We start from the raw sequence: 23,181 nt of genomic DNA, 5'->3' as shown, positions 1-23,181 counted from the left end.
CAGGCACTCTGCCATTGAGAAGGACACACAGACTATAGTGGAGGCTGTGCATCACTGGAGGCACTATTTGGCTGGCAGACCATTTGCCCTGATGATGGACCAGAAAGCTGTTGCTCTTGTGTTCAATAATAAATAGTGGGGTGGGGGGGGGGGGAAATTAAAAATGACAAGATCATGAGGTGGAGAATTGAGCTGTCTACCTATACAAGAGATCTTGTATCGCTGGCAAGCTCAATGACCCACCTGATGCCCTGTCCAGGGGAACCTGCCAGGGTGCATTAAGATCACCTCCAAGCCCTCCATCATAGCCTCTACCACCCCAGAGTCACAAGGCTCTACCATTTTGTGAGGGCCTGTAGCCTTCCCTATGCAGTAGAGGAGGTCAGGGAGCTGACTCGCAATTGCTTGGTATGCGCAGAATGCAAGCTGCGTTTTTACTGACTGGGGAGAGCCCAGCTCATCAAGGCTACTCGCCCCTTCGAACATCTCATTACGGACTTCAAGGGGCTCTTCCTCTCCCGTCTCTGTCTTGGTCCTGATTTTGGTCGCAAAGCTCTGAGCTCTTTCAGTTAAAATCTTGTCCTCAAAATATTCTTCTCCAAATACCTTTGATATCCTTTCTTGAAAAAAAAGAATCACATCTTCTCCTTCTTTACCTTCAGACATTCCCACTATTTTAACATTATTTCTTCTACTCTAATTTTCCAGAATATCAACTTTCTCAAACAGTTTTTTTTATTCATCGAAATCAAACTGGTCGTCGTATCTTCACCACATGTTAGATCTCTCTTCAATACGTTGTACTTCTTCTCAAACATCTTGAATCTTCTTTTCCAACTTATCAACTCTCTGTGAGACATTATTCATCACTTTTAAAGCATTATCCACTTTAACAGTCAAATCTGTTTTCACTTGCTTCAATTCTGCAGACACAATTTAAAATTATTCTCCAAAGTCAAATTAAGTCCATTTATTTTGTCTCAATCTTATTCATTTCTTTCTTAAAAAATCTTTTTCTTGGCTCTAAATTGTTCTTCTTCTGAACTTGACATTTCTTCTTCAGTTTCAAATTCTTCTGAAGCCTCTTCCACTGGAGGTGTCTCTTTCTTGTTCAGATGTCTAAATGCTGGACTGCCTCTTTAAGAGATCTTGTTTTTTTTTTCCAAGTTTTTTTTTCTCCTGTACCATGCACGCCTGACTTCTCGTTGCATTCACAATGCCATTTTAATTTTTCCTCCGGTGCCATCTTTACAGAATGCTACCAAGAAGGCTCTGGAGGTAGGTTCCTCACCAGGGTCCTCACCGGCGGATCCGGAGAGGACTTCAGCAGCCTGCTTCGTCAACAAAGTGGACCCAACTTCTTTCCTCTTCTCCACTGACTTTTTTGGTAGGTGTTAATTTTGGTGTCTTTCCTTTCTTAAGAAACATCTTTTTTTCATTTGTTAATCACCTATATTAACTTTAAAATAGTTTTTATAAAAAAAAACTTCTTAATATGGACTTTTTTTTAATGAATCCCACAGGAGTCGTTAGGGTGTGTACTGCTTCTCACAGCATCACGTGTCATCCCTGGATACCCCAGTTATATTCACAGTGATTGGGGGTCCTCATTCATGAATGAGGAATTGCATCAATATTTCCTGTCCAAGGGCTTAGCAACAAGCAGGACCATCAGCTACAACCCCCCGCACGAATGGGTAGGTGGAAAGGGGGAATGGTTTGGTGAAAGATATGCCCATCTCCCAGTGGCGAGGCCCTTCCAGAAGCACTGCACACCAACAGGACCCTACTTTGCACAGTGACTAACGCCACCACATATGAAAAATTGTTCTCCTTTCCTCGGAGGTCGGTATCGGGAACCACACTGCTGATCTGGCTGATTACCCCAGGTCCAGTGCTTCTCCGGAAGCATATTAAGACCCACTGGTCGAGGAAGTGCACCTCCTGCATATTAACCCACACTATACTCTGGTAAGGCACCCAGACAGATGGGACAACACTGTCCATCCAGGATCTGGCTCGAGCTAGAGCCCCGGCACAGGAGATGCACCTAATAGCCCTCGTCAGCAACTAGTCAGCCCCAGGGATCACCCTGACAAGAGACAAAGTGATCCCACCTCCACCATGGCCCCTCAAGCTGCCCTCCCCCCCACCTCTACAAATTCCCCACCCCCAATGGAACTGGTACACACAGACACAGTTCAGCTCTCCACACTCTGCCGGCTGAACAAGCCACTGTTTCGCAGGAACTGACGACACAGATGCTACGGCAGCGAATGCAGTGCCAGATAAAACCACCGAGTCGGCTGAACCTATGAACTATTATCGACTACATGACCAGTGCTGATGGACTACAGTGCATCACCCGCCAGACTTCATTCAAAAAAAAGGAGGGGTGAATATCGTGGAACGTAGTACTGCGGGCATGACTTCACTGTGCTGGTCAGGTTGGCCCACCTTCTGTACCTGTAGATCCTCCCTGTAAGATCCTTAATAAATGCAGAGAGCCCTAGTCTCCTCCTTCATACCTGCCTGGGATGTGAGCCAGCAGCTTGTAGAGGCATGTCAAGGTTTTCTGATTAATAAAGCGTTTGACTACTTGCTTCGTGTCTGTGAGGGATCATTGATCGTGCCACAAACTCTATGAAGACTGGGCCTTATTTGAACACCTGTTCAAAAGCAGTTCCTCCAATAGTGCATTGCTTCCTCAGCATTACAATGGTGTTTTAGCCTGTGTTTCAGTGTTGAAGTCTGGTGTGCGATTTATATAACACCAGTCTTTACAAATGAGATTGATGCTTTCTCCTTGGAGTTGGTGGAAAATTGCTTCCATTCTATCTCAGAGCAGTAAGATGCCTGTGCAAGAGTTTTTTAAAAGTCAGGTGGTTACTACACACCAATTACTAAATGAAATATTCTTTTAATAAAGCGAACATTTGTAATTAACAGTTTACTATCTTTGCTCATTTAAATTTATACTATCATAGTTGGTGTATCTTGTTCCTTTTTGACTTCAACAAGTTTGAATTTCAGTTCATTAGTACATTGTACTTGTATATTGGACAATAAATTTGCATTGAACATTTTCCAGGCGGATGTCAATTATAGGTTCCGTCAGTGAATGCTTTTACTCAAGGGAGGTTGATTGAAAGGGGAGGGACTGAGGAAATCAGTCAGGAGTAGGGTAATTGAAGGAGGGAGGGTCCAATAGCAGAAGGAAGAGCTGTGTAAACATTTGTACCAAATAGACAAGGCTGACTTATCTGCCACAGAAATGACAATTTGTTTCTGTAAACAAATTCACATTTCCAAGAGGAACTCACCAGTAAAGGAATTGTCAATATTTTGAGTTGAAATCTGCATCAAGGCAGAGAGTGGAGGGGGATTTTAGTCGACACAGAGGGGTGAGGTGGACCTAATGATTGGTGTAATGGGGGAATGAGGAAAGGTGGGGGGATGGAGCTCATCACCCGCCTTCACATCCGCTCCATTCCTTTGCTTCCATCCATCACCTTACTGCCTCTGTCTCAATTCCACTTCCATCTTCCCACCCTTTACCCTTTATACTTGCCACCTTCCTACTCCAGTCTGACATGAAAGAGTACTGTACCTCGGTGGAAAAGTCAACAATTCCTTTCCTTCCACAGATGATGCTTTACCCATAGTTTGTCCAGCAATACAAACTCACCAGATCACGCAACATCTTTAGGAAGTAAACAGTAACCAAAGTTTCATGCCTGAATCCTTTGTCAACGTATGAGCAAAAAACAGGCAGGCACCTTAATAAAAAGCTTGGGAAGCTGGGGTGGAGGGGAGGAAAATGCTGGGGGGGGTGGGGGGAGGAGGACAGGCTGACAAGTAAGAAGTGGATATAGGTGGAAGGTTGGAGAAAAATGCTGAAAAGAGGGAATAGCTCTCTGAAAGGAGAGGGAAGGAGCTGGAGGAAAGAAGACGGAGGGATAGGGAAAAAGAGGCTTGGTGGATGGGAGGGAGTTTAACGCAAGCTGAAGAAGTTAATGTCTGGTTGGTTGGAGACCACCCAGTTAAAATATCTCCCTTCCTCTTTACTCCCATCTCTTCCCCCGCTCCCTGCCTGATTTTTGTTAATACCTTACAACATATAATAATTACAGCATGGAAACAGGCCAATTTGGCCCTTCTAGTCCACACTGATCCAAGTACCCTCCTCTAATCCCACTTACCAGCACTCTGCCCATATCCCTCCTTCCCCCTCCCATCCATATATTTATCCAACTCTTTCTTAAATGACAAAATTGACCCTGCCTCCACCACGTTTCCCGGAAGCCCATTCCACACAGTAACCACTCTCTGAGTAAAGAAATTACCCCTCATGTTACTCCTAAACCTTTGCCTGTCAACTCTCAACCCATGACCTCTTGTATCCATCTCTCCTACTCTCAATGGGAAAAGCCTTTCCACATCAACTCTATCTATCCCTCTCATTATCTTAAACACCTCTATCAAATCCCCTCTCACCCTTCTACATTCCAAGGAATAAAGACCTAATTCACTCAATCTCTTCTTGTATTCCAGATGTTGAAACCTAGGCAACATTTTTGTAAATCTTCTCTGCACTCTCTCTATTTTGTTAATATCCTTCCTATAAATCGGTGACCAGAACTGCACACAGTACTCTAAATTTGGCCTCACCAATGCCTTGTACAGTTTCATCATTACTTCCCAACTCCTATATTCTATGCAGTGATTTATATAGGCAAGCATACTAAAGGCCTTCTTCACCACCCTATCCACATGCGCTCCTACCTTGAGGGAACAATGCACCGTTATTCCTAGATCTTTCTGCTCCACTGCATTCTTCAATGCCTTCCCATTTACCACATATGTCTTGCTTTGATTATTCTTTCCAAAATGAAGCACCTCACACTTATCAGCATTAAACGCCATCTGCCATCTTTTTGCCCACTCCTCTAAGCAGTTTAAATCCCTCTGCAATCTTTGAAAACCCTCATTATCATCCACAATTCCCCCTATTTTAGTATCATCTGCATATTTACTAATCCAATTTACCACCCAATTTTACAGATCATTAATATATATGACAAACAGCAACGGTCCCAATACCGAACGCTGAGGTACACTGCTTGAGCTCAGGCCCAAAACATTGGTTAACCTTCCTGCGGATGCTGCGTGTCCTGCTGAGTTTCTCTAGCAATTCTGTGTATTGCACTACAATCCCATTGCCTCCAGACTTTCCTGTTTAATTTGAGTTCTTCCAGCAGTTTGTATTGTATGCTTCAGATTCCACCATCTGTAGATTCTTGTCTCTAACATTATTTGGAATGGAATTAATTTTTGCTTCAAATGTTAGAGATGGTGGCTGATATCAGAGGAAAATATTTTAGAATATGACAATTGTAATTTAAAAAAAATAGGACACTGTCATTCAAAACTGGGAGCTTATTGTATAATTTAGGAAACATCCCCAATATCTGGAGAACAAGGTCAAATCTAATGGCTTGTGAGTAGCTTTGTTTCAGGGGATTGCTTTGCTTAGCATTTATATTGAACTAACTACAGACTGTTTATGTCTCTTTCTTGTCTGCAGTTAAAATACATAGCATCTGAGGCACTGACTTTGTTTCAGAGTGCGCAATAAAGATCAAAGATGTGAGAGGGAATAGTTAAAATATTTCTTTTGAATTTGTTCCTCTACATTTTTCAACTGGCAGCTTACAAAAGATACCCAACTGGAATTGTGTGGTCGCATTTGTCTGGATGAAGTTAGAAATGACTTGGCGTTGTCTCTTTATATTTGTATTATGTTCTCTGAATTTCTCTGGCTATAATCCGCTGCAAATGGAACCAAATTCACCAAAAGGATACAGCTGTGTCTGCTGACAAATGGTCATTCCTTGCAGCAGATTTCTCACTTTGGTTTATGTCTTGCAATTTATCTTCAGAAGAATGGTGGTTGTATTTGAGAATGGAAATAAAATAATTCGTCCCGGCCTGAAAGTAGAGTACTACTCTGATTATCCAAAATCAGATTCGTCGAAATCTTAATTTATCCGAAAATGTTTTAAAATTTCAGATATCTGAAACAAATCAGAAATCCTCATTTATCAGAATTTTTTTCAGAGCCAACTGACCGGTGACGTCAGGCTGTCGGCAGCAGGAGCGGGAACCTTGGAGGGGCGGGGGTTGTCGGCGGTGGCCAGCATTTTTTTTGGGGGGTGAAAATTAAACATTTTAATGAAAAGCCTTCCCTTGTTGTTTAAACACTGTTAAAGCGATTTGCTGTTGCTACTGGGCCGTTTTTTTCAAAATGACAAGTTCTCACAAAAAAACAGTTTAGCCGACATAGGCCCAGTCCTGACCATTTCAGATAATTGGAGTTGTATTGTATTTTAAGATTAACAAATGCTAGTCAATCTTTGAAGGGTGCAGATCAAAACATTGGTTGCCCTTTACCTCCTATTGATGCTGTGTGGCCTGCACTACAATCCCAGCATCTGCAAACTTTCCTTTTTAACTAGATTCTGCACCTTTGTTATATTTTGTATTACCTCCTTTACTCAAGTGTCCCTGAACATCATTTTTCACTGTACCTCGGTGTATGTGACAAAAAACAATCAGCAATCCCTTTACCTTTGCCAAAATATAGAACATTTAACTGCAGCTTCTCAAAAAGAAAACCCTTTTGTACACGAGCAGAGGTTTATGCAATAAGGTAAGGAAGGTCTTAAAGGAGGACAAATGTAGCAAGGTTCAGGGAGGAAATTTTAAAATTGAGTCTGTACAGTAGAAGAGCCAGGTTTAATTGGCAAAGAAAGTCTATAATGTAGAATAGGCTAGAAATGGGGGAATCCAGGTGGCTGCAATTTTGGGAGGAGGATGGAGTATGTAGGGCTCAAGGGCACAGTATTTTAATATTATGTTTAAAAAAAAATCCCTGTCCACAAGGAGCGAGAGTTTCAAGTCTACATATAAGGTTCTTTTAACCAGCAAGTCTTCAACATCATCCAAAATGATCGAATTTCTACCCTCTGACCACCTTCTTTGCTGCAGATTACAGAGCAGCAGTCACCAGTCCTCTTGTCAAGCACCATATTGTGTGAATGAAGGTTATTGCCTACCTGAATTTGAGGGATGGTTGTAATTAGATTTTTATTTGATGTATGTAATAGCCTTTCAATCCAAAATGTTCAGTCATGATACTTGCTAGCAAATTGAATGTAGCTTCTATTGCTTGGAAGACTTAGCTTTTTTTTTAACCACATTGTTTCCAACCATTCACTATTTTTTTCAGAATTGTGGAGTCTGAGAGATGCAGCATAGAAATGGCCCCTTTGTGCCTCAAATCCATGTCGACTATTAGGCATTCTTTCTGATTCCAGTGTAATCCATTTTTATTCTCCCCACATCACCCCCACAACCCTTTTCCTAGATTCTAGCACACAGGCTCACAAGGGATAATTTACAGTATAATCTACAACCTAAACATTTCAGGCATGTTTTTGATAGTTTAAAACTTTTCCCATGCATAACTCCATTCTGGTTGCATTGTAATAAAGGGAATTGGCACAGACTCATTCTTTATCAGAATGTTGTACTGTGAGACTGTATGCATTAAGAGTCTGTTCTTACTCAATTATGGCTTTGTGCATTAAAGCATAAAAAGAGCAGAAAGCATATTGAATAGCTAGGTGTGAATTGTCAAGCAGCTAGAGGGTTCAAATAATGTAGTCAATCCTTTTATTTTCCCAAATTGTACTGATGTCTATGCTTGCCCTGTGGCATAATAATAACCAGTTTCACCTTGTGCTGTCTCGCAGGCTTCTCATATAAGAGTTTGTGCCAACATGTGTGGGCGCACTGCATGCTCGCTGGCAGCTGATCAACTTAGGCGGGCCTGTGCTTATCGAGACCAGCAAGGAAGGTGGAGGGATCCTGAATGGAGAGATGGGGACCAAGATAAGTATAAGCCGTCGTTCAACAGAAGCCCACATTCCAACAGTCCAGTGCTGGTATCCAAAAGACACTTTGACAAAGTACTTAGTTTCATCCATCATATTTCTGTTGTCTAAAACTTGATGGGAATATTTTTGATGTATTAATTTCAGGATAAATATTTTTTTTTTCTTAAACCCATCTTTCTGTTGTGCGGTGAAGCAGATGTAAATAGAAATGGGGAAATGAGTGTGTTTTCATGGAATCTCTGTAGTAATGGCACCGAAAATAGCCATTCAACTGGTTGAGTTGGTGTCAGATTTTAAAAGCAATCTGATCAATTCCGTTTCCTCTGACCTTCCCCACAGCTCTGCATAATTATTCTTTCTCTATTGCCAATTAAATTCCTTTCAGAAAACACTGATATTTTTGCATACATCACCCCTTCAGGCAATGAATTGAATTTCCAAACTATTCTGAATAAACTTATCCCTTGTTTCTGTTACTTTGTATTTTAAATCCATATCCTGTAGTTTTTGCACCATCTGCCAAGTATGACAGCTGTCTATCAAGCCTATCCAAACAAATTTTAATTTAGTACACCTCCAAATCTTTTCCCAAACTTCTTCGCTCCATTCAGAACAACTCAAGCAGTCTAACCATGTAACTGGAGTCTGTCATCTCTGGAACTCTTCTAGTAAATTCTTTCTGCATCTCCTCTGGGGGTTTCACATGCTTTCTGTACATGTAACAATCAGAAATGGATGCAATACCCTTGCTGTAGCATAACCAGCATTTTGCACAGGTTTGATGTACTAGTTTTGTGCTTTGTCACCATTTATAAATCCCACATGCTTTACTGACCACTCTCTCATATACCTTTACTGACCAATCTCTCATATACCTTTACTGACCACTCTCTCATATACCTTTACTGACCACTCTCTCATATACCTTTCCTGACCACTCTCTCATATACCTTTCCTGACCACTCTCTCATATACCTTTACTGACCACTCTCTCATATACCTTTCCTGACCACTCTCTCATATACCTTTCCTGACCACTCTCTCATATACCTTTCCTGACCACTCTCTCATATACCTTTCCTGACCACTCTCTCATATACCTTTCCTGACCACTCTCTCATATACCTTTCCTGACCACTCTCTCATATACCTTTCCTGACCACTCTCTCATATACCTTTCCTGACCACTCTCTCATATACCTTTCCTGACCACTCTCTCATATACCTTTCCTGACCACTCTCTCATATACCTTTCCTGACCACTCTCTCATATACCTTTCCTGACCACTCTCTCATATACCTTTCCTGACCACTCTCTCATATACCTTTCCTGACCACTCTCTCATATACCTTTCCTGACCACTCTCTCATATACCTTTCCTGACCACTCTCTCATATACCTTTCCTGACCACTCTCTCATATACCTTTCCTGACCACTCTCTCATATACCTTTCCTGACCACTCTCTCATATACCTTTCCTGACCACTCTCTCATATACCTTTCCTGACCACTCTCTCATATACCTTTCCTGACCACTCTCTCATATACCTTTCCTGACCACTCTCTCATATACCTTTCCTGACCACTCTCTCATATACCTTTCCTGACCACTCTCTCATATACCTTTCCTGACCACTCTCTCATATACCTTTCCTGTCCACTCTCTCATATACCTTTCCTGACCACTCTCTCATATACCTTTCCTGACCACTCTCTCATATACCTTTCCTGACCACTCTCTCATATACCTTTCCTGACCACTCTCTCATATACCTTTCCTGACCACTCTCTCATATACTTTTACTGACCACTCTCTCATATACCTTTCCTGACCACTCTCTCATATACCTTTCCTGACCACTCTCTCATATACCTTTCCTGACCACTCTCTCATATACCTTTCCTGACCACTCTCTCATATACCTTTCCTGACCACTCTCTCATATACCTTTCCTGACCACTCTCTCATATACCTTTCCTGACCACTCTCTCATATACCTTTCCTGACCACTCTCTCATATACCTTTCCTGACCACTCTCTCATATACCTTTCCTGACCACTCTCTCATATACCTTTCCTGACCACTCTCTCATATACCTTTCCTGACCACTCTCTCATATACCTTTCCTGACCACTCTCTCATATACCTTTCCTGACCACTCTCTCATATACCTTTCCTGACCACTCTCTCATATACCTTTCCTGACCACTCTCTCATATACCTTTCCTGACCACTCTCTCATATACCTTTCCTGACCACTCTCTCATATACCTTTCCTGACCACTCTCTCATATACCTTTCCTGACCACTCTCTCATATACCTTTCCTGACCACTCTCTCATATACCTTTCCTGACCACTCTCTCATATACCTTTCCTGACCACTCTCTCATATACTTTTACTGACCACTCTCTCATATACCTTTCCTGACCACTCTCTCATATACCTTTCCTGACCACTGTCTCATATACTTTTACTGACCACTCTCTCATATACCTTTCCATTTTCAAAGACTGGTGATCAGCCATTCCTCATGCTGTTTTATCCATCTTGTCATCCCTTCTAAGATACAACACTTTATCTTTGTCTGGCACTTGTACCTTCAGCAGGATGTAGATAATCTTCATGCACTCTTCTACTTCATTGTCACCAATATCTATCCACTGATGCTTTAAAAACCAACTCAAAATACTGATTTAGTGTTCTAGCTATGCTCCCTGTGTATTAATCACCTTTTTTTTCTGTGAGCCCCAGTCCCCCTTATTGTCCACTTACATGCCTTTTAAAAGACATTTTGCGTTCCCTTTTATCACTGGTATAATTTTCTCATGCTCTTTATTCATTTAATTGTCAATTGATTAACCCTGTCCCAGTCACTTTCTCGTCTCCCCTCTCCTTTCGGGCAGAGGATACACAAGTTTTAAAATGTTCAACAGATTCAAGAACAGCTTCTTACAATTAACAGAATCTTGAACAGACCTCTATTATTTAAAAGATCTCTTCTACTCACAAAACTACTCAAGCGTGGACCTTGCATTGTTTTAACTGCACTTTTCTCTGCACGTTTGTTTTATTTTGTACTCTCTGTGGTTTTTGATTGTGAATTGCATAGCTTGCAAAACTTGCAGAGTCTTGGTATACATGACAATAAAGTTAAAATTATGATATGGGGGAAAATATCTTGTAGCTTTGATCTTTGATTTCTTCCCATGTGACAATGCAGCTCTTGACATCAGCTAGGGATTGGTTCCTATGCTGGTGTGGCCTCAAGAACATTTGCTGAGGTACAATTTTTTGGCTGATCTAGTTCATTCCTTTAGGTTGCTGTCATTCCAGGGACACTTCCTAGGTACATTTTCAGTTACATGCCGAGATGTTTCGTGAGCACCAAGCTAGATACATTTTCTCAGTTACAGAGCACATTGGGTTTTGTGGGCACTGACCAGGTACATTTTCCAGTTCCAGGAGTGTGGGTACCTATGGTCAATGCACAACTTATCCCAGTCTGCCACAGTAGGTTGTGAACTCAACAATTTGGAAGCTGTCTGCCAAGTACTATTTACATGGAGCTCTGCTCTCCTTTTCACTGCCACCAAAGATGCCAGCTAGACTCTTAGTTGTGGTTCTTGTTGCATGTTTGGACTATGTCTAAGTTAAAGATGTTTTATTTTTGTCTCCTGACTTATTTGAACAGAATGCTGAGAGTGCTGAACCTGTACTGGCAGCCATGCGGTGGGGCCTTGTTCCTTCCTGGTTTCGGGAAAATGACCCCTCGAAAATGCAGTACTATACCAGCAACTGCCGCAGTGATGGGATGATGCAGAAGAAATCATACAAGGTATGATTAATGCACAAAAGTGCTGGAGAAACTCAACAGGTCACGTAGCGACCTTTATGGCAAAGATACATAACCATGGACAGACACGTCTGCATGGGGCATGGAATTGAAATGGTTGGCCCCTGGGACACTCCTGCTATTGCAGCGGACAGAGTGAAGGCATTTAATGAAGCGATTTTCTGGTCTGCATCCTGTGTCTCTAACATAGAGACCACAATGAGAGCAACCAGATGCAGTAGATGACCCCTGCAGATTCACAAGTGAAGTGTTGCTTCATGGCCTCGTGCACTGCCAAACGAAAGCGACCCACATATTGAAGGAACAACACCTGTTAGGTGTACTCTCTGACAAAATTCTCTTTTCTGTTTCTCTCTCCCTCCTCCCTCTGTCTGCTTTCCTCCAGCTCCCCACACCCTTCCCTCTCCATTCAAAGAGCTATCCCCTCCCCCTTATCACTTCCCAGCTTTTATTTCCTCTTCTGCCCTTTTATCCATATCCATCTATGACATTTTGCTTGTTGGCCTGTGCTCCTCCCTGGCCCTTCCCCACCATTTTATTCAGGTGCCAGGCATTAGATGTGTATTATTCTCAAAGAATGCTGCATGACCTGCTGAGTTTTCTAGCACTTTTATATATTAAACTACAATAACAGCATCTGCATACTTTCTTATTGAAATACAATGCATGATACAGTGTGATCAAGTAGATTTGAGAAATACTTGCACCCTAACCCTACAACTACAACTTCATTATCATTGAATCATACATTTATATGGATGATATTTGATATAGAAAACAGAACCAACGCAGAAACATCATGCTCAAAGTGACTTTTTTCTTCTTCCCAGATGTAGACTGAACGTTTGAGCATTTTTTTATGGAAGCAAACGAGCTATTCTCACCAGAGGATTGAGTATCATCCACAAGCCTTCTGACCCTATCAGGACCTCTCACTAGTCCTTCCTCCCTTGTGTTTATCTGGTTGGCCCTTCAATGTACCTCTGCCATATATGCTGGAAAATCAGATGAATAGAGACCTCTTCCATGTAGTACTTCCCATTCCACCTATCTTTTAAAAGTTCAGGCTATTACCAAGGGCTTTAATGTACCTCTTTAAAGTTTAGTCACTTATGCACAGTAAGGACCATGAGGAACACCGGGTTGAGGCTATTTATTCATGACATATCCTAGACCTGTATATGCTTCTATCCCTTGGTACCTGTAAGAATACAGGAGCAGAAGTAGTAGTAGCCATTTGGCCTCTTGCATCTGCTATTCAATAAGGCCACAGATGACCTTTTCTCCCTATGTCATTTCCTTGTACAGAGCCACTTCCCTTGTTTTAATCTGTCTCAGATCTACTCAGTGATTGAGCCTCCACAGGTCCCCGGGTAGAGAATTCTAAAGGATCTCCAGCCTCTTTTCATCTTGGCACTGAATGACTGAACCCTGGTTCTACACACCCCAGCCAAATGAAACATCATCCCTGCATCCACCCTGTTAAGTTCCTTGTGTTTTGCCCTGTTTCAGTGAGATTCTCTCAATCTACAGTACAAGCTAGTCTGCTTAATGCCATTACAGTCATCCCAGTGCAAGAATCATCTGATGAACCTTGTTACATTCCCTCTGTTGCAAGAATATCCTTGCTTGGAAAAGGAAAACAAACTTGTACACAATATTCTAGGCGTTGTCTCAGATGTGGTTCGTGGAGGTCTAAGGTGTCGATTTAATATGGACAATTAACCCATTATCGATTATAGTTTGTGGAAGGCAGTTACAAAACACAACCACTTTGGTCCCAATCATACCTGGAATAATCTGTACGACAAAATATTCAACACACCTACCTTCCATTTAAATGCATCAAAACTTTAAATAACTAGTACCACGGCCACTTATTAGGGAAGAAATGACCTCACAGAAGATTTAGAAGTCATAATGAGTGTCAAAACCCAGAAAGGTGTGACCCAGAAGTGGACAACTCAAAAAGCCTGCATTTATCTTAACTTTGCCTTTAACAGGAACCGCTCATTAAAGGCAAACGCTGTGTAGTGTTGGCTGATGGATTCTTTGAGTGGCAGAGAGTAAATGGGGAGAAGCAGCCCTATTTCATCCATTTTCCACAGACCTGCGAGAAAGAAGAGGTGAGATAGTAAAGCCTTGAATTCTATTGTGACTTTCCTGACTGGAGGGCGTCCTTAATGTTTTACAGAGTGAAGGAAGAGAGTTAGAGTGGTAGGTTTGGAGTTGGATGCAAAGCAAAGTAATTCTTGGGGATTTTTCTTTCAGTGATCGAAAGGTGTTTGTGATGGGAAGTTACAACACTTGGAGCTGAATTTATTGCATCCAGTGGGGCTAGAATGTGCAGCGTGTGATGAGTTTTTGGTTTTGCCAAAATTGACACTATAATTGATGGTTAGAAAGTTGTAGCAGGCAGGAAAATTCCATTCGACAACCTGGGTGAACGTAAAAATAACAAAGACCATGACAAAGTATGAATTAAATGGAAAGTTAGGCACTAATGGCAGGTGGAATTTAATCCCGACGCAAGTTGATGCATTTTGGGAAGTTATGTAGGGATAGGATATATACAGGAAATGGTAGAGGACTAAATAATATTTATGAGCAGAAGAACCTTGTGCAAGTCCATAGTTTGGAAAGTGGCAATGCAGGTAGAAGGTGATGAAAATAGTTTATGGTGTGCTTGCTTTTATAGGTCAGGGCAAGGAGTGTAAAAGCTAGGATGTTACCTTGCAACTTTACAGCACACTGGAACATTGAATGTAGTTCTGGTCACCACACTGAGAAGGATTTGATGGGTTGGATAGACTGCATTGGAGATTCATCAGGATGCTTCCTGGATTGGAGGATTTTGGTTACGGGGAGAGATTGAATAGACTGGACATTTCCCTGGAGCAGAGAAGGCTGACTTATATATAAAATTATAAAGGGCAGCAATAGGGCATATAGCATCTTTATCTTATGGAAGGGATATCAAATCTGAAATAAAGTTGGCATAAATTTAAGGTCCAAGGAAGAAATTTTAAAAGGGATTAAAAAGGTTTTTGCACAGACTGGTTGATATCAGGAACTCTTTGCCAGAGGGAGGTGACGGAGTTGTATACACTCATTAAATTCTTTTTTCTTTGGCTTGGCTTCGCGGACGAAGATTTATGGAGGGGTATGTCCACGTCTGCTGCAGGCTCGTTGGTGACTGACAAGTCCGATGCGGGACAGGCAGGCATGGTTGCAGCGGTTGCAAGGGAAAATTGGTTGGTTGGGTGTTGGGTTTTTCCTCCTTTATCTTTTGTCAGTGAGGTGGGCTCTGCGGTCTTCTTCAAAGGAGGTTGCTGCCCGCTGAACTGTGAGGCGCCAAGATGCACGATTGGAGGCAATATCAGTCAATGTGCCAGGCACCAAGAGATTTCTTTAAGCAGTCCTTGTACCTCTTCTTTGGTGCACCTCTGTCTCAGTGGCCATTGGAGAGCTCGCCATATAACATGATCTTGGGAAGGCGATGGTCCTCCATTCTGGAGATGTGACCCACCCAGCGCAGTTGGGTCTTCAGCAGCATGGATTCGATGCTTGCGGACTCTGCCAGTTCGAGTACTTCGATGTTGGTGATGAAGTCATTCCAATGAATGTTGAGGATGGAGCGGAGACAGCGCTGATGGAAGCGTTCTAGGAGCCGTAGGTGATGCCGGTAGAGGACCCATGATTCGGAGCCGAACAGGAGCGTGGGTAAATAGGCAAAGGATAAAAGGATGCTTATCTGGCATGAACAAATGGGATTGGAGTAGATGGATTAAGGTCAGCATGGCCAAGGTGGGCTAAAGGGCCCTTTTTTATGCTATACAACTCTGGTTCTTCGACTCCGAATTGAACTCATTCCTGGGAAGTGTTAAGGGAATGCATTTGATGGGGGAAAGCAATGAAGGCAAGTGACTTCATTAGAGAATGGGATGGCAGGAAGAAGATGTATGGAATTGTGTCAGAGCCATTGTGATTTGTTCTCTACCTCCTTCCAGATCCATGGTTCATACTTACTATCCCTGATGTGGATCAGGTTGGGTAATATGGAACATGGAATATTACAGCACAGTACAGGCCCTTCAACCCACAAAGTTGTGCTGACTGATGGAAATCTACTCCACAACAATCTAATCCTTCCCTTCCTCATACCCATAACCTCTATTTTTTCTTACATCCCTGTGCCTATCCAAGAGTCTTTTGAATGTATCAGCCTCACCCACCACTCTCTGTGAGGTGGAGGCGTGTGGATGGAACACATGCCTCTGACATCTCCCTTAAACTTACTCACTTTAAACAGATGTTCACTCCTATTTGCTATTGTCGCTCCAGAAAAAAGTGCTGGCTGTCCACCCTATCTAAATATGCCTAATATGTATCTGCTAAATCAGTAATATTCACATCCTGAAATTTAACTATTTAAAGATAAAACTTGACCAGTATTTGTCTTCCATAATAACAAAGGAATTAGTCTTCTGAAATCTTTCTATTTGCAAAGTTAATTGCACGCATGGAGGTGCTTTGACTCAGACCTGAAAGGTCAAATGCTTATTGCTTTCCACAGATGCTGCTTGACTTGCTGAGTTCTTCCAGCACTTTTGTGCATTGTCTGCATGGGCTAGTTTTGGGCAGCATCTTTACTCTTTCTACTGTATAAGCAGCAATATTGAATCCAACACCAAAAAAATTATGCATGTTGTCCACGTGTTAAATTGAGAGTGCAGCATTTTTACAGAGGAGATGATAAAGTCCTACTTACCTTATCAGATGGACATGAAAAGAAATGGTACTGCTCAATCCTGAAAATGTGGGAATGTGCAGAGGAGTTTGGTGTATTTAGGATAAAATCTCCCTGACTGCACCCTAAATGCCCTTTGGGATTAAGTGGAGAGGTTAAGGTGATGCTCAGTGTGGGACTGAAGCTGGTATTTATAGCAGAGTGAGATGGAAGGGCAGCGGGGCACCTATATATGGGACCCTAGATCTAGGCTGATCTTGCTACCCATTGTAATGAAACTAGATTGGAGCCATTTAGAACTTCTATCGATCAAAACAATCCTCACAAAATCAGGAGGAATTGATCCTGTGTAGCCATTCTGAGTCTGCCTTTTATAAATTGTTTAATTTTGCTGAGTGTTTCTCACCATCAGCTGTTTTTACTTGAATTGGTTATTTTACTTGATTAGATTGACTGAGTTTCAATGGTGATTGCATGCACATCAGCATGTTTCCTAGAGGATAATCAAAGTAGGAGAGAGATCTGTGATTAGCTCAATGAGTTTAATTAGCCAAAGAGAGAGAAGACTTTAGAAAACAGTGTCCAGAGACGGTTGTCACAATAACCTGCCTCTAAATCTGATTTGGATAGACAACATTGGCAAGCATTTAAAGTGATAGCCCTATTTCCTGTACCTAGTCCACTGTGGTTTTCCTTTTAAATCAGAAGATACTAGAAATAATTCCTCAGCTTTGCAGTTAATTCATTTTAACTGCATCATAGATTTGAAAAATGGCCCTGTTTTTCCCAGCTAAGAAAAATCAACCATCATTTCTGTTCCATATATTTGGTTATCCAATAATCTTTGCCCTCAGACAGCTCCAAGAAAAGTGCAGAGAACAAAACAAAGGACTCTACATCACCTTTGTTGACCTCACCAAAGCCTTCGACACCGTGAGCAGGAAAGGGCTTTGGCAAATACTAGAGCGCATCGGATGTCCCCCAAAGTTCCTCAACATGATTATCCAACTGCACGAAAACCAACAAGGTCGGGTCAGATACAGCAATGAGCTCTCTGAACCCTTCTCCATTAACAATGGCGTGAAGCAAGGCTGTGTTCTCGCACCAACCCTCTTTTCAATCTTCTTCAGCATGATGCTGAACCAAGCCATGAAAGACCCCAACAATGAAGACGCTGTTTACATCCGGTACCGCACGGATGGCAGTCTCTTCAATCTGAGGCGCCTGCAAGCTCACACCAAAACACAAGAGAAACTTGTCCGTGAATTACTCTTTGCAGACGATGCCGCTTTAGTTGCCCATTCAGAGCCAGCTCTTCAGCGCTTGACGTCCTGCTTTGTGGAAACTGCCAAAATGTTTGGCCTGGAAGTCAGCCTGAAGAAAACTGAGGTCCTCCATCAGCCAGCTCCCCATGACTACTAGCCCCCCCACATCTCCATCGGGCACACAAAACTCAAAACGGTCAACCAGTTTACCTATCTCGGCTGCACCATTTCATCAGATGCAAGGATCGACAATGAGATAGACAACAGACTCGCCAAGGCAAATAGCGCCTTTGGAAGACTACACAAAAGAATCTGGAAAAACAACCAACTGAAAAACCTCACAAAGATAAGCGTATACAGAGCCGTTGTCATACCCACACTCCTGTTCGGCTCCGAATCATGGGTCCTCTACCGGCATCACCTACGGCTCCTAGAACGCTTCCACCAGCGTTGTCTCCGCTCCATCCTCAACATCCATTGGAGCGCTTTCATCCCAAACGTCGAAGTACTCGAGATGGCAGAGGTCGACAGCATCGAGTCCACGCTGCTGAAGATCCAGCTGCGCTGGATGGGTCACGTCTCCAGAATGGAGGACCATCGCCTTCCCAAGATCGTGTTATATGGCGAGCTCTCCACTGGCCACCGTGACAGAGGTGCACCAAAGAAAATGTATAAGGACTGCCTAAAGAAATCTCTTGGTGCCTGCCACATTGACCACCGCCAGTGGGCTGATATCGCCTCAAACCGTGCATCTTGGCGCATCACAGTTTGGCGGGCAGCAACTTCCTTTGAAGAAGACCGCAGAGCCCACCTCACTGACAAAAGGCAAAGGAGGAAAATCCCAACACCCAACCCCAACCAACCAATTTTCCCCTGCAGCCGCTGCAACCGTGTCTGCCTGTCCCGCATCGGACTTGTCAGCCACAAACGAGCCTGCAGCTGACGTGGACTTTTACCCCCTCCATAAATCTTCGTCCGCGAAGCCAAGCCAAAGAAAGAAGAAAGAACCTTTCTTATGTTTTGTTTTCATATTGCTTAGACTAAAGTTTGAGTGTATTGTGGGGGGGTTGGGGGAAAGTCTTCACTGTACCTGGAGGGTCCTCCAGCTCCAGTGGAGAGGTTAAGGTTACATGCAGTGTGGGAGATGGAGCTGGTATTGTCAGTGTTCAGAAGAGTGGGCTGCACGGTGCTCTGCACTGCACCTTGGTACTGTACAGAAAGAAAGCTGTTTCTGTTCTTTTAAATTTTCTAAGTCAAAGAGATCACATGGAGGGATGTATTAGTAATAGCAAAAGTCTTCCATAGATTACAAAATGTCATGGACCAAAAGACCTAGGGACAGAATCAGGCTATTTGGTCTATTATCCACTTTGCTATTTGAATCACAGTGAATGTATTTTTCCTTTCAACCCCTTTCTCCTGCCTTCTCCTCATAACTTTTGATATCCTTACCAATGAAGAGTCCATCAATTTCTGCTTCAAATCTATCCAATTACTTGGGCTCCATCCGTTGCATCCGATTTCACAGATTCATCATCCTCAACCTGAAGATATTTCTTCCCCCTCTCTATTCTAAAGGGATGTCCTTTTATTTTGTGGCTCTGCCCTCTGGTTCTCGACTCTACCATCCACTCTATCAAGTCCTTTCTATACTCTGTAGGTTTCAAAGCTTTGACCAACACCCAGTTGTTTGGCTTTTTATCTGTTTGTGCTCTTGTGGATATGAAAGATGCAGGGGGCCCATTTTAATGAAAGGCTCAAGAATTAACCCAATGTCTGGGCTATTATTTATCTTACTGAACATTGTCAAAAGAGACAAAACAATAACCAGTCAGTCATTATAGACTGGTTGCCATCTAATCTATTTTTTGTGCAGCAACTCTAAGCGTATCTAAATATTAGCATTTCCTGCATGCTCAGCAAGCGTGGTCCTATGTTCATTCTCCATTCACCAGGAACTGTATTGAGAAAAATTGAAAAAGATGTTGGGAACTAAATGCACAGTACCTTGTTTGTCATTGGCTTTCACACAGTTTGATTCTGATGTGAACCTGTTGATTAGGATTATGGCTTGTATGCAAAATTAAACAGGTGTAGATTGGAGAAATAAACAGTTTGGAATGCAAAATAAGAGCCGAATGCTCCACAATCCTTTCAATTGATAGCGTTAAAGTCTTGCATTAGGTTGTAAAAAATTGTGTGTAGTTGCGCTCCTTGTATTTCTCTTGGAGTTGCCCCTGGTGAAGATCCGGTTCCGTATGAATCTAGATGGGGTTGACACCTGTGATCTGAGGAGTAACTCTATGACCACTGAGGACCTCAGTAATCAAGTTACAATCTGCATGCAATGCTTGCATTTGTGCAAGAAACTGAGTTCTAAGTTCAACTAATACATTAGGAAGGATAGATCCACAAGGAAAATGTCTACCTCCTTCCAACAATGAAGGATCGTGGTGAGATCCTTGGAAATGAGAGCCACTTTGTATGTTTTGGAAGCCACCTCTCAGTGAGGGCAGACATTGATGAAAGCAATGGTAAACTTGGTCAACATGGCAGGGCAGTGAGAATAAAGAGTGTGGGAAGATCTGGATTTCAGACCTGGCAAATTCTTGTGCAAGGTAGCAGTAATCCTTTATTCTTCACTGCTTACACCACTGTTACAATACTAGTGCCTCAAGGTACTAGAAAAAAAGATCAGTGGTGTCTCAGCAAAGGATTCCAAATCAGTTTGAAGAGTAAGTGAAACAGCTTCTGTGTCCTCTCACAGAACAACACCCTCAGTAATGAGGCCCTCACAATATTCCATTCAACTGCCACATTTGCATGCCTAGCACAGCTGTTTGAAAGAGAAATGTTATTCTGAGCTCTGTTTTGGGAAACATTTACCATGGGGATAGAGGAACTAATTTCAGGATACTTACCAAGCGTCCTTGGGGAGAGGATGGGAGTGCAGAGTGGACAATGCAGCATCCCTGTCCATAATCTTTCAAAATTGAGAACTAGCAATCAGGATGGTAGTGAAAACTTCTCAGTGCATCAGGAACCATGAATGGGGATGCATTGCCTCACAAACAGCCACCACCTCTTGTTGGGCACCCCTGCCACAATTGCCACCTTGGTCTTATCAATCACCTCAGAACCCATGACACCAGAGAAAAAGTCATCTTTGTTCCCAAAGAACTGCTTAAGAAAATAAACTACCTGCACTTCAGAAGTCTTTTTCTGGTTGTTTTAAAGAAAACCTTCAGATGTCCTGAAGATTATGTGAAAGGTCCAATATAAATATAGGAAGGGGTTTTGACCTGAAAATTTCTCTTCCCATGGATCTGGATTGACCTGAGTATTTCCACCATTGTCTGTTTTTGTAGAAAAAAACCCACAAAAACTGGACATCCAAAAATAGATAGAGTCACTCAGTAAACCAAGCAGCATCCATAGTGAGAGAAACAGAGTGTTATTTTGTGTTAAGACCTTCTCTGGAAAAAGTGAGTAAAATAATTAAGGGTGGAGATGAGAAACTGCTAATTAAAGTTATTGGGGGTATTGCTGCTCTAAGTTTTGCTAGTTGGAAACAAAAGTAAAAAACAGATTGTTGCACAAAGATGGAACCACATCTGTTGATAGAGACAATAGGGGAGATTATTTGAAATTCAGTATTAGGTCCCACTGGCCGCAGATAGAAAATGAGGTGCAGCCCTCAAGCTTGCATTGGATGCCATTGGAGCAATGTAGAAGGCAGAAATTGAAGAGAGATGATAAATTAAAACTGCAGCACCAAAGCTCAGGTTTGCCATTATGGAATGAAAAGGAATTTAATTCAACTGTTACCTGCTATATCACCTTTATGTACCTATATTTTATGGTGACATCAGATGAATGGATGCTAATCTCCAATTTCAAAGCAGTATCTTTGATTTTTCATTTGGAGATACAGCACAGTTACAGGTGCTTCCAGCCCATGAGCCTGTGTCATCCAAATGCACCGATGTGACCAACTAACCCATTAACCCCGTATATCTTTGGAACAGGGGAGGAAACCAGAGAACCTGGAGGAACCTTGCACAGGCTCAAGGAAAACTTACAAACTCCTCACAGATTGTGCAGATTTGAATGAGGATTGCTGGCATTTGGGAGGGGGAAAGAAAGGTTGCACTTAAGGAATGTTTGTGATCTTTCCTGGAAGCTGGTTCTACATTGTAAAGTATTACTGTGGCCAAGTTGACTGTGTGTGGCAGAATCTCTCACATAATATCTGTCAGCATCTGTTGGTTTGGAATGCAAGTGGTGCCCTACAAAGTATTTGGAGCACAGAAACCAGCCTTAACAGGTCAACTGGTTCATGCCAGCATTCATGTTTCACCTGCACCTAGCAGTATGTCTTTCTTTGTGTTTATTAAAATTCTGTGCATTGATGCTTGATATTTCCACATTTCTGACAACTCTGGATTTAGAAAAGAAACACTCTCTCTCCTGATGTTATATATATTAATGACAGTCTTTCATTTTTGACTAATTATTGATCTCTAGTTAAAACACCTCTATCTACTCTTCAAATTCTCTGGACAATCCACGGCCTTCTTTTCCAGAAAAATGAATCACAGCCTGTTAGGAATATATTTGGTTGATTAAACCACTTCATTTCTCATCATCAATCTAATAATTCTTCTTTAGTAACCAATCTTTCTGTGTAACGTGGAGACAGTGCCAGTGTTCCGTGTGGTCTAATTAAATCCCAAACTGAATGCATCATTCTATCAATGAGCTATTGTGCCGACGGGTCTGCTTTTGAATGGCACAATGGTGCTGCTGTTGGCCTCCACTGCAGTCTGTATGGAGTTTGCATGTACTCCCTGTGAGTGTATGGGATTTGTCCATCTGCTCAAATTTCCTCTTGCAATGGAAGAAATACATTTTGGTAGTTTTGTAATTGGCCTCTGGAATGTGGTAAGAGATGGAATCTACGGGATTGCTGGGAGAAGATGGGATTTGGTGCGAATGGATGGTCAATAGTTAGCATGGAGTGGATGATCTGAAAGAGATGTTTCTACACTGCATGACTCCTTGATTTTCTTCTGAAATGTGTCAGTTGTTCCCAGATTTATTCTCCTATTTGTTGCTACATTTCAGGAAGGATATGGAGGGTAGCAAAGAGTTTACCAAAGTGTTGCACGAATTACAGCTATTACCTATCAGGAGAGGTTGAACATACTCTGATTGTTTTCTCCAGAAAGTCAGAGATTGAGTGGCTACTTGGTTAAAATTTATAAAATTATGAGGCATAAACAAGCTAAATAGACTTGTTTTTTTTCCAAGGTGCAAATATGAGAGAGCATCGGTTTAAGTGA

General features: G+C 42.2%; 1 protein-coding gene across 2 annotated transcripts in view; it reads left to right on the top strand.

The window, feature by feature from the left end:
• Positions 1-23,181, top strand: part of hmces (5-hydroxymethylcytosine binding, ES cell specific) — a 49,279-nt gene that overhangs the window by 11,314 nt on the left and 14,784 nt on the right. Inside the window, exons 2-4 of one of the 2 annotated variants that reach the window (XM_069937348.1) lie at positions 7,818-8,033; positions 11,660-11,803; positions 13,825-13,947. In XM_069937348.1, the coding sequence (XP_069793449.1) occupies positions 7,845-8,033; positions 11,660-11,803; positions 13,825-13,947 (456 nt within the window). In that variant the 5' untranslated portion in view covers positions 7,818-7,844. The remainder of the gene's footprint in view (positions 1-7,817; positions 8,034-11,659; positions 11,804-13,824; positions 13,948-23,181) is intronic. The other variant, XM_069937349.1, reaches the window with a different exon arrangement.

Source organism: Narcine bancroftii, chromosome 5 (genome assembly GCF_036971445.1).
Source record: "Narcine bancroftii isolate sNarBan1 chromosome 5, sNarBan1.hap1, whole genome shotgun sequence".
Classification (NCBI taxonomy): domain Eukaryota; kingdom Metazoa; phylum Chordata; class Chondrichthyes; order Torpediniformes; family Narcinidae; genus Narcine; species Narcine bancroftii.
The sequence above is the reverse complement of the archived record's forward strand: the minus strand, read 5'-3'. Positions and strand labels throughout refer to the sequence as shown.